General features: G+C 35.5%; 1 protein-coding gene across 1 annotated transcript in view; it reads left to right on the top strand.

The window, feature by feature from the left end:
• The window catches only part of LOC117415971 (coiled-coil domain-containing protein 6), a 35,268-nt gene extending 23,307 nt beyond the window's left edge, over nt 1-11,961 (top strand). Inside the window, exon 9 of the mRNA XM_034026954.3 lies at nt 1,742-11,961. Within this exon, the coding sequence (XP_033882845.1) occupies nt 1,742-1,912 (171 nt within the window). The 3' untranslated portion in view covers nt 1,913-11,961. The remainder of the gene's footprint in view (nt 1-1,741) is intronic.
• The last annotated feature ends 916 nt before the right edge of the window (nt 11,962-12,877 follow it).

Here is a 12,877-nt window from a genome sequence, read left to right as displayed (position 1 = left end):
GAGCACAAGGAGGTTAAGTGACTTGCTCAGTGTCACACAGTGAGTCAGTGGTTGAGGTGGGATTTGAAGCGGAGACCTTCTGGTTACAAGCCCTTTTCTTTAACCACTGGACCACACAGCCTCCACAGCCTCTTTTCTTGTTGTTTTGTCTGACGCATTTAAATGTGTTGGTTTGTTTGCCTCAGGTTGCATCTTTTTCAGGTTCTTGAACATTATCACTGGCACACTTAAAGTAGTCTCATTTTCTCTGACATTTTTTAGAAAGTGAGAACTACATAAATCTTAAGGCTCATCTTTCTCATTGAGCAAGATTAAACACAGGGCCTCCCAAGATTATACACTTCATATAGTCACAATATTCGCTTTATATTAGCACAGTAACAAACAGTGTGAAGTTGATAAGCTTGGATTTAGCACATTAAGGATTCATGTGTGTCACTTCTACACATCTGTATGGACAGGGATATAGTTTTTTGTGCTATATAATGTATACAATTATACTCAAACAGTTAATTCTTTAGCACACATTTGAGAGTATAGGAAGCCCCTCGGACATGCTTAGTTATCTTGAGAACTACTTCTATTGTGATTGAACTTGGTTAGGACATTCTTTGGTACAACTTGTTGAACATATTTACTGTATAATGGAATGCCTGCCACCCTTTTCTACTTATCTAGACTGCATACATTGTGATAAGATTGGTAAACATTCTTTACTGCAAGTTACTGAGTTGGCCCCTCTCACCTTATGCACCATAACAATAGTGAGCCTTACCTTTTGATTAAAAAAATTAATAAAAAAATCCAGCCTTACGATAATGACTTCACCTGCTGAATTTGTACATTGCTTGACAAAGGGGTATGCAAATATTTTATATGAAAGGGCTACATGTAATCAGATCATGTGATTTTTCTGTGCTTTCCTAATAGTTGGAACCAATTTCATTTTACAAATAATTGCATTTTGAAGAGATTAACAAGTTGTTAGGTTATTGGCTAGGTTTGTTTTTTCTTCTAATTTTGTTTCAAATCACTCTTAACAGCAGACAAAGGAGTTGTGCTTTCTACTCTTTGTTACTATAGTAACGAGAAAATATTCCAGAGATTTGCATGTTGTCAGAATATATTTAAGCCAGCCACCCATGTGCACTGTGATAAATAACATGTGCTCTGAAAACTTGAGTGTAGTGTTGGGGGGTGAGGTCCACAAACTAAATTATTATAAAATAAAATTGAAGAGGTGGCGTGGAATTTGGGCATCTTGTTTTGGCAGTTTTCAAAAGTTAATATGTAGATAATGTCTATAATGGTAAATTCTTTAAGGTATAAATATACTGTACTAGGTTACTTAACTCTTTCAGCACTAGTGTCTTTACAGAAAGACTACTCTTGGATAACTAATAAAATAGTTAAGTATGTGCATAACATTTGATTTACGATTAGATTACGTTTATGGGTCTGCTGTTTTAGAGCGGCATTGTATTTCCTTTACTACTTGAACGCACTGATACCACTCGAACAGCATATTGGAGTATATCTTTCCAGTAAAGCAATTTCAGAATGACCTTTTCAATTAGGAGACTTCCAAGCATCTTTCATTGCGAGACGCAGTATCAAATAACTCCTTGTCTTTTACGTAAAACTTAGAAACCAAATGGAATATAGCCAACCTTAAACCAAAAAGATGTAATCCTATCTGTCTTATTATTTTATGACTTTTTTAAATTGTGTTTTCTTCCAGAGGCCTTCCCCCAGAAGAAGCAACAGCCCTGACAAATTTAAACGTCCAACTCCCCCACCTTCTCCAAACACGCAAACAGCAGTCCAGCCGCCACCACCACCTCCTGTCCAGTCGACATCGCCACAGGCAGCTACTTCCCAGCACTCGGTGCATCCCTCCTCACAGCCGTAGTTCATGTACTCTGCAGCAGCTTCATCCAGAGTGGACTTGTGACACAGAGCGCTTTATTAAAAGCCAAAGGCTTAACTGGCATATTTGGATTTGACTTACTTGCACTGAGATTATATAGGCTTCACTGTTAACTGTGTTGTAAATGCTTTGTTTAGAATGCAGCCAGTGTTGTGGCCCTACAACACTAAACCTAACAACATATATTATTGTCAGTGTTTACTGGAACTGTGTTGGACATTCTCTGGCTGAAACATTTGCCACTCAAATCTTTTGAAAGTACTGCATTGTTTAATGGCATGCTGCTCAACTTCAACGGCTTTTGAGGCTTGTTTAAAAAAAAAAAAAAAAAAAAAAAAAGGGAACCCTTTTATTATTATTTTTCCCCTCAGTACAGAACTAACAGGCATAAAAAAAAGATATAATCAATAAGCAAAAAGCCTCAGTGTTTTAATGTGGATTTGCCAAGCGCTATTTAGAATCAGCACTACATTTTAAGTATGTAATAGCTTCTGGTACAGAAGTCACAGACGCATCAATCAGTGCCAGATAATTATAATCTCTGATGTGCAAAACAAGCTTTTAGGAGATGTTCAGTGACATATCTTGATGGTCTGTCCTTTTCAAGAAAAAAAGAAAATGTATATATAAATACACACAAATGGCAGGTACTATGTAGAAATAAAAATACAAGAGATGTTATATATAGTAAGAGAACATGTATAACAGGGGGCTTATTTTTAAATTGGGTTTATTTTGAGGGCTTAGGGATTCTGTAACAATTTATTAACCTGTAACCCCTTTGTATTTTTATTTAGAAAGCAGCGACCACTTGTGGGGTATTCACTATACTTGTAAGTACAATGAAGTACACAGTTCAGAGTGCTTTTGTTGGCTATATATATATATATATATATATATATATATATATATATATATATATATATATATATATATATATATATATATATATGTTTGTGTAATAAATATGTAATAAATATAAACTAATGTGCTCTATAATTATTGCTTCAGAAGGCAGTAGATGAAGATATCTTGTCAGAGTTTAATAATGGGTGTTTATCTTTTACAAAGTTGTTTCATGCTTTCACATCCATGGGTTAACAATGTTGAAACTTAACCAATGAAAGAGTGTGAGTCCTTGATAGACTGTTAATAAGAAAATGTATATGTTTATGATTTACAGTTGTATGTGACATCTTAGCAAGACGTTGTATTGTTTGTGTGAGAGAAGCAAAGCCTAGCATTCATGCAGCAGCTTCTAAAAGTATCAACCTGGTACAGTGTTCAAATACATCTTTTCCGTTTCGTTGATACAATAAATCATTTGGTTGGAATAGATGATAGGTGTCTTTTTAATTGGAGGAAGTCTGTCTTATTGTAGCGCTGCTATTGTTTGAGGCTTCATTCTTCATATCCATCTTACAAAAGTACACCTGCGTGTTGACATGGTCATCCTTTAACACATTCGTCAAACTCTGTATCCAGTTTTTATTAAATACCATCTAACATTATATTCAATTACTTTGCTATGTCAATGTGTATCACACTACAAACACAGGATAAAGGATTCTGTATTAATAATAACCTGTGTGCTATTGCATTAAATACTTGCAATGGCCACCATTTATCTACTGTAAATGAGAGGTTAATTTAAGTAAAATGAATATACAATGATTTTTCTATTCTTTTAATTATTAGTGTGGTAGCCCCTTAGTGTTTGCATGATTAAATATATTAAATCAGAGCCCTGGATATATGGTAAACTAGGAGATATCAGTATTCTGGTTTTAATGATTTGGGAACAAATCTTGCTATGTAAGAAAAGTTGTATTCATTTTGTGGCTGGAAAGGTTGTAAGAATAAATGAAAACCAGAATGAACCAGTCACAAACAGGGACTGAACAATGGTGGATGCTAAAGAGAGGTGGCTGCCTCATCAACTCAACAAAAGGCTTCGCTCAGTAGTATTAGTCTTACTGAGATTGGTATTCAGCCAGTTCAAACAGAATAATACAACTCTGAATAACTAGACTCTGCATGATGCATACAACCTGTCTCTGCTTAGATATCTTCTATGTGGTTTCCACAATGCATCCGACATATGGGAGAATGGTATAAAATTGACAACTGATCAAAAGCTAAAGCTATCTTCAAATAAGCAGAACCTTAAAGGTGCGTTATCTACAGGGTTTAGACATGAACAATACATTTAATGCTAGTCTGAAGATTATACAAAAAAAATACATTTGTTTTAATTTTTGTTTTTCAAAATTGAGCATGTTGATTGGGTATCTGTGAAAACTGTTATATCTTTTCCTAGTTTTAGAGAGAATCTGAAAACAGCAAGTTTATGTCGTCCTGTTGGTAACTTAATATTGTTCTTGTGATGTGTATTATTATTTTATTAATAGTAAAATTGCTACCTAATTCCCAGTATGACAACAATATGCATTTATAATTGGCGTGCACCACAGGAATATGCTTTGGGAGTTATCTGTTCTATTTTTTTTCAATTATTTTTTTGCAAACTGCTAAATAGACTGTTGACATTGAATGTAAAAGGTTTGCTTGTGTTTAACTGCGATCATTTCCAGAACACTATTGAGCCTTAACTTGCTTTCCCACTTCAAACAATTAAAGCCTTAATGTGTTCTACTCAGTCTTTTCATTGTAAAATGTGCATAAAAGCCTTTTCGTTCACTAAGCAAGTTCATACTCTCCTTCAGGGATGGATGTACAAAATTAGACCAGTATGACTAGTGGGCCTAGTTACAGCTCAGTCTTTATACAGACAGTCGAGATGCAGTCACGTTTATTGTGTCTGTTCACTTTTTTACATGCACAAGTTATAAAGTCATTTGAGGACTAATCTGTAACTATGAGGAGTTATTCATCACAGTGCTCACTGACATTTGGTAGGTGCTGTTGCCACATGATGTGCTTTTAGTAGTGTTGCTCTTGTTGGTGTAATAAAGTCCACATGGAGTTGTCAGTGCTGGACATTTGCCTCTTTATGAACCAAGGGCTGCAATTTATATAGCACAGATGCCACAAATGTTCAAGCATTTATTTTTTTTTCTTTTAAATTTGAATTTCTTGAAACAATTACAATGTTTACATGCACAAAGAACTGATCCTTGTGTAATGTATTCTGTTGAAAACAAATGTGCATGACAGACGACTTAACTATTCTTCTCAACCACTGCACTTAAATGCAATCAAACCCCCAACCTGATTACCATAACTAGTTTCCATTCAGAATGCAGTATATAAATGATTTGAGAATAGATTTCTCAAGTAGTTAGCCGGAATCCAAATAGATTGCCTATGAATAGGACAACAGTCCCAAGTTTCAGTATAGTATTTTTTGGGTCTCAGTAGTTTAGTTAATGGATTAAAGCAGGAGTCAATTATTTGAAACCTTTTCTCCACTTTTAGTCCCAAGTTATTTTATAATTAGGGCTTCTGATTTTCTGTTTTAACCGATAAAAGTGATAACACCCCCAATACACACAAAAAAAAATGTAATCTGTATATCCAATAAACACTGGGAAAACACTGGAAATGGCTACTCAATTCACAATACTTGACCCCTTTCCCTGGGAAAAAAATAATAATAACATTTTAAAAAAAAAACATAACCAGTGCAACTGGGCAATGTCCCTCCTTCTTGACTTGTACCTCGCATTGATTCGTTCTGAATACTTTAAACCCAAATTCCTACATTTCTATTGGAGGATTGTAACATGCTTGTGAGATTTAAAACGAGATGATAATTAGAAATAGCATGTTCTTGATCGCGAGATTTGAGCTAATAAATTGGTATGGAAGAACTCAGCAACAGTTGGCGCAACCATATTCAGCCAACTCAGTTGGACGGCACACCTGGTTTGGACCAGTCTGGGAGGCCACTATTGAATTTGGAGCTCATCTGAATCCCAGTTCAATTCAGCACTGGCCAATAGAAAACTGTCCTGATGGGGTCATTGAAGCTTTTAAATCTGTGAAATGACTGACAGAGCCACCTTTCTTTCAACTTATCAAAGGAAAAAGAAAAAGGTATTTATTTTGCAGCACCTGTATAATATCAGAAAAAAAAACAGTAACATGGCTAATTAAATGTCTTCTGTGTCTGTGTATTTTGTAGCAAAGCACCGATTCTGGGTAATGTCATAAATTGCAACCTTAACAGGTGTACTTCTGCCCTCTGAACCAATGTACTATTAGTGTTGCAAAGTAAATGTCCAGTACAGTGAATTGAATGTTCTTTTACACTTTGACCTAAGTTTAGGAGCATTTGTTATTTTATTAACCATATGCATTTGACTAGTATAAAGGTATTTCATACTTCTATGCAATATGAAAAAAAAGATGACACATATAACAGTTTTGTTTCCTTGGCTTTTGCTGCCCATGTTTTCTTTGTTTATAAACAATTTTAGTAATACCAGCATCGACACAATTTTTTTGTTTTTTCAGAAATCAATTGTTTTTCATATTTGTTTGTGGCAAAGAGCCAAACCCCTAACTCACAAACAACTAGACTCATGATTCTGATTAAGGCAATTGCAGAACCTTATGTTATGCAAACAATATTGACATCTGTATCTACTTTATAATACTAAAAGGAGTGTACTACATTCAATGGCAAATGTTTTGACTTTCTCAATGTCTTTTATTTAAGTATTGCTACATATACCACCCCTCTCGGATTTACAGTTTTGGATGTAAACCCTGTGTCTGCTACATACATTTCACTGCCACTCCAGAAACACACTAGTTGCAATATTAAGCAGAGCCATCGTTGTGTCCAGTAGTATTGGTGGTGCTTTACCTAGTTTGAATTAGTAAATGACTACTGGTGTTCTGTTAACAAACAGCTTACTTCAGTGCTTTTCAGGTTTCCAACAACCTCAATTAGTAAATGTAATACATTGTACTACTGTACTTAACCCACTAGTTCAAATCCATTAGAGGAAGGTGAGCTGCTTGATGCTTCTGTTGTCTCGCAAGAGCCGAGGGAGGTACATTTGACACTTCTGTGAACAGAATTATCATGTGTTATAAAATAAGAACAGTATTTGCTCTACATGTCAAAAACTCCCGCTTTTCTTTTTATTTCAATGTTCATTAAAAGTGCTATACGTAAGTATATATGTCGCACATTTATAAGCACATTTGCCATGCGGTTTATGTAAATTGCAGTAATTTCTATTATCCCTGCAGTTTTGTAATCGGGGAAAACAATATGGTTTTAAAGCCATTACATACAGTGTAGATCTGTGTATTTGGTAAACGGCATTTCGGACAAAGTGTATATGTGGTGTCTATGCCTCAAAATGTTATTTTAATCTTGGTAATTACATTGATTTAACATTGTGTAACTCGCGCTGTAACCAAAAGGCACTGCTAACACAAAATACATTAACCAAGACTTCCCATCAAAATGTTTGACAAAGGTCATATCTTTTTTGTACCACTGCCCCTCCAGAAGTACACTAATAGCAGAACATAGCGGTGTTAGTGGAGTATATGCTTCCTGAGTGCTACTTAACCTACTTTGATTTGACTGAATGACCGCTGGTGTCTGTAAAGCATTGTTCATGACTTGTTTTCTTCAAAACTTGATTTCAGTTAGTTAAACAATCAGTAAATGTAGTACTTCCACACAAGTAATCAACCCCTAAGCGCTGGAGTAGGTTGTGACCCATGTTAGTGTTTAGAGTAGGTTGTGACCCATGTTAGAGTTTAAAAACTTGTTTGTTCCCTTTACCATCTGAGGGCCAAAGTTCTTTTGCTTGGGGCAACAAGCTATTTGTCTCTGGCTACTGGTATAGTTAGTAGTAACAAAGCAGAACCTTTTTTAAGGTTGAAAAGGATTTAGTCATGTAAATGTCCACTTCTAAAAATATTTATCCAGCAAGAAACCTGTTATTCCAGAGACAAGCATGCTGAAGGTCAGATAAAACACATTATCCCATGGTAAGTCGGATGGTTCTTGTCAACTGACTGTTTTTCTGGACTTGGTATTTAATTGACTGGAACATTCACATTATCCAAAAGAGCTGATCCGACAGTACATAGAACGTTAATGAAGCTGCTGTTGGGTAAGATATAAATAGGAGTACCTATAAAGTACATGGTGAAATAGACCATTTGTCAAGCTTATAGTTTAACACAGTTTTCCCCAGTTTTTTGGCTGGTAGACATTCACCTGGTAAACTATTTCATGCATCTCTATATAAAAGGTGTGCGTCCTACTTTTAAACACGTTGGCTGTTATCAAATGTTGGCCATTCACTTAAAGTGATATGAGCAGTAAAGCATATTAAACAGTTAGTTTTAGGCATTGAGAATGCTTCATTTATGGAATTATGGTGTATCTGCATATTCTATAGCAGTTGCTGATGACTCTTTAAAGTGCCAATTGGAGTTGATTTTTTTTAAAATGCTTTATGTGTGAAAAAGAGCATTATAGTCTTGTCATGTGTTCACTGTATCTTTCCTGAGACAGCATAACCTCGTCGCCTCTTCAGGAGTGACAAAAGCACTGTTCAGCCTTTTTTTATTATTATTATCATTTCTATTCTTCCAGTAACCCAGATGGCAGCAGAACACTGTAGGAACCTGTCCTTTTTAAGTCATTTATTTATTCAGGTGGACCTGCGGCATTTACCTACCACCCTTTCACAAGGTAAAGGTCAGTGAATTTGAAGATGTTGGAAAGGCCAGCTGTCTTTGCTGAAAAGGCTGTTATCTTTGCAAGTTGGTCAAGACAGTAAAAAGGGTTCATTTTCCTTGCTCTTTAGATTTGTGGTTAACCAAAATGTATTAGTCTCCTGTTCCGCAGCAAATTTGGTTCATTCCAGCTTTAAATTCTGTTAATCAGATATAACTTTGTTTGTTAAATATAATCCCAGGCTAAACTAATAGTAAAACCTGCGATAGAAACAAACTGCTGTCTAATGTTAATGCAAAATTGTCAGGGACTGTATCCAGCAAACCCTACTGGCAAGGCACCTAGTGAATTTAAGCAGACACTTGCAGGGTTGGCCTGTCCTCCAAGAGACAGTAGTTCATTGATGGTATCCAGGGGCTGTTTTTTCAAAGCTTTTAATCTAGATCATTTTGATCCGGTTTTTCAGAAAATGTCATGCTGGATTACATTAATCCAGATAAGAAATAATCACGATTACGAAATCCAGTTTTTTGAATAGGCTAGTTCTTAAGAAATATGATTGTGGTAATAATGATTAATACACAGTTTTATTTATTTTGTTTTATAATATATATATATTTTTTTACAAAATCTAAATCACTTTTGATGTTAGTGCACATATAACGCATTCAAATAATGGTTATTTTATTTATGCCTACTTAGCAGAAATTAAATAACTAAATCTAAATTGAATTAAAAAAACTTTTGAAAAAAGGCTATGTGTTTTTAGACATCTTCATAGTCTTCCTCGTCGGTTGGGAGTCCAGCATCTCAGATGAGCTTGAAGGAGGCGTATGTGAAGGCATATGCTTATGATAATGATTTTTTATTAAAGCCATACCACTAAATACGTGTTTTCCTTTTTGCTTGCAAGGAAACAAAACTTAAATAAATATGTCAATATTATAACACTCTATGGACATATAGTGTGTGTTTGCAATGACAATTCAAACAAAATGATGTTCTATGATCATTTAAAAGCTAAATCCATCTCTGCAGTAGGATCACAATAATCCTGGTAAATCGTGATTAAAAGTGCAATCGGATTACCAAAACAAAATCTGGATCACAGTAATCCTGATCACATTTCGATATTTTGAAAAAGCTAATTGCACAATATAATCCAGATCAAATGCAGAAACCCGATTTACCAAGGTTTTGAAAAAACGGCCCCAGGGGATCAGAAGATCCCCACTGACCTTCATATCTCCTGAGCTGTTGAAGGGAATTGCTGTGGTGAGAGAGCACAATTTGACACAAAATAAAAATAGAATATGGTTTAATACCATTATACAGGACTAGCATGAAACTCTTTGATGCACAAGTTTGCAGTATAAAATATTATATATCAAATAAGCTATATAATCACTACTGTATGACACTACTCTGTAGAAAAGACTTGTGACCTTCAGAGGTCTTTTTCTGGGGGGATTACATATTGATTGTGGTTGAGGCGTCCCAGCCAAAATCTTTCCTCTGGAATATATGTGACACAGTGGACCTTTTCCACTTGCTGCCTGGTACACAGATACCACGCCTAGTTAACACGCCTTTATGAAACTCATATAAAGCTTTGCTGCTACTGATTTTTACTGCTAGTTTACTAGCAGCTAATTACTCAAGGCCTTGTATATGTCAGTGAGCACTGGTGACATAAAGCATGATGTGACTTGTCAGTTAAACTGATGAGCTATTTACAGTTTTTAAGATTATGTAAGGACACTGCTAAAGGTCTTTTGCATTTGGTTGGAATTTGCGGAATATTCATTTTTGGGGGTATTAAAATGTGGAGAAGTTACCAAGCCAATAATGTTTTTTGACTTTAACCTTTTAAGTAGAGAGATTCTTTCTTAATAACACATGCTTTGGTTTAGTTTTCATTTGATCAGATTTGACTTGGGATTAAAATTACATTTAATGAATTCACTGTGAGAGAATTTTATTAACTACAGTCTTATGTAAGCTTTACTTTAAGTAAAATCGGATTAAGGCTTTCCAGTACAGTAGTTCAATTAGTTTTTCCATTCTTAACTGTGGGAAACAAATGCCTTCAGTATGTGTAAAATACAGCCACTGTGTTATGTGTACTTTCTGTAACCTAGGAATTAGTCAGTGCCTCTTAAACACCATGATGGAACCAACGTAGTCAACCAAAGAATAACAAGATTTTGTTTTTCTAATGTATTCCAGTTCTGTAAGTACCAAAGCAATGGAGTAAAGAAAAGTGTGAATTCAATACAGTGCTTGTTGGAAAATATATATGCATAGACTGAAGCAACTTACTGAACTAGACAACTTATTGTTGTGAACTTAAATGACATTGAACCTTTCTGTCAGTCACAGCAATCAAAACTGATCTCCCGTGTCTGTTACTGAACAGTACCACAATGCCACCATTTACCAACATATACCATGGGGCTCTATTCCTAGCGGTTACATGAGAAAGACTAAATTGGTACTATTAGTAAAAATCTGACAAACAAGTGACATTTTGTGATTACGGTTTACAGAGGTATACCATGATAAAAGTGTTGCAAAGGACATGGAAATATGCAATATTGCTAAATAATAAACTATTCCCACTACATGAACTATAAGCTAGTCTATGAAGTGAAGTTTGAGGTAATGTGCTTGGAAAGGCTGAAGGTTTGATAAAAATTACCCTTATTCATGAAACCTCTGGACTGTTTATGACTTTTATTAAGTGATTGTAATAAGCAAAATAATTGAATATTTTATATAGCTCTCAAATGTGCAGTTTTGTAAGAAATACATTATAGCCTTCCTGTGCCATTCAAAGAGTAAAATTGTATCCACCCCTTCACTCGATTCTTTTCTGTCATTAACCAATCAGCTGCTATCCCTATTGACTGACATGCTTTCAACCAGTGAAATGCTCATAATTGCACATTTGAGACCTATGTTAATTAAAGTGCAAAACCGGTCCAATTTGTTTTTGATAATCTTCTATGTATAATTCATCAAAATCAGTAATAAACTTAAAGTATGAATAATACATACTGCACATAGCTGTCAAAGTTTTTAACTGTACAGCTATGGGTAAAAGTTTTGCATTACCCTATAGAATTAACAAATTGTGCCTCATAAAGTCGGAACCTGCTGATTAATGTTACGTAAACATATTGAATTACCGTACATACCACTTTGTCGTTTTCCATATACTTAATGTGACATTTTGAAATCTAACATGAAATACTGTACTACTATTATGGCTTCCGGTAGACTTTTGCAATATCATTTTTTTAGTTTCTTGAATTGCATGATGTTAAATAAAAGATCTCAATTATGTTAATGTTGTTGTTTTGTTTTGTTTTTTAAATGGTCTCAATCCTAAAATTCTAAGTGATGCAACACTTTTGGCCATAGCTATAGTTTCTCCAGCTGCTGTCATCAAGCATATTGTCATAAGAACATAACGTTTAGAAATGAGAGGAGGCCATTCGGCCCATGTTGCTCGTTTGTCATGATAGTGTGGTGTGGATTATAGGTCATTTCAGACTATCAAGGTCAGGACCAGTTCGAGTCGACTGTAGCTACTGGTTAACATTTAACAGGCTGTCGACCGGAAGGGAATTCTTGTTCAACGTAGGCTTGCCCTTGTAATACAAGAACACAGATGTACAGAAAAAACCCTGACCCACGGCTGACTGGAAATGCAGACAGAGGCTGTAATTCTGCCAAGGCAAAATCTAAAAATAAAAGCAGGGATGGATTGTGAGGGTCATATCGGGCCAAGGTAAGTGCAACACAGAGCCAACACAGTTCAAGAAGAAAGAAAAAACAGCAAATGGTGCTCTGTACAAGTAAGGTCAGCAGTGCTTTTAGAAAGGATGGATGTTTAGTAATTTGAACATTAGAGACAGGGAGGCTGGTTATAAGGAAAACAATTCCACAAAGTTGCTGTATTTGTAGGTTTTTGTGCTGCTCACTGTGGGAGGTTGTTTATTTACAGCAAGTTATTTACAAGGGAGACTGCAATGTAGGCATTGTGGCGCTGACACATCCAATGTTTTTGGGGAACGTTTCTTAAAAGTTCTAAGTGCCAAGGTCCACAGGTGTCCGTTTCCAGGTCCCTCTTCCATGCTTATCTGTTCTCACCACAGCACGGCAGCCGCTATTTGCTTGTAGCATCAGCTCTCTCCAGTCTCCTCTGGTCTAACTGAGAGCTATGAGACCACACAATCCCTTTAGTATCCAAAGCTCTGCCC

The sequence above is a fragment of the Acipenser ruthenus genome, chromosome 7 (assembly GCF_902713425.1).
Source record: "Acipenser ruthenus chromosome 7, fAciRut3.2 maternal haplotype, whole genome shotgun sequence".
Lineage (NCBI taxonomy): Eukaryota > Metazoa > Chordata > Actinopteri > Acipenseriformes > Acipenseridae > Acipenser > Acipenser ruthenus.
The sequence above is the reverse complement of the archived record's forward strand: the minus strand, read 5'-3'. Positions and strand labels throughout refer to the sequence as shown.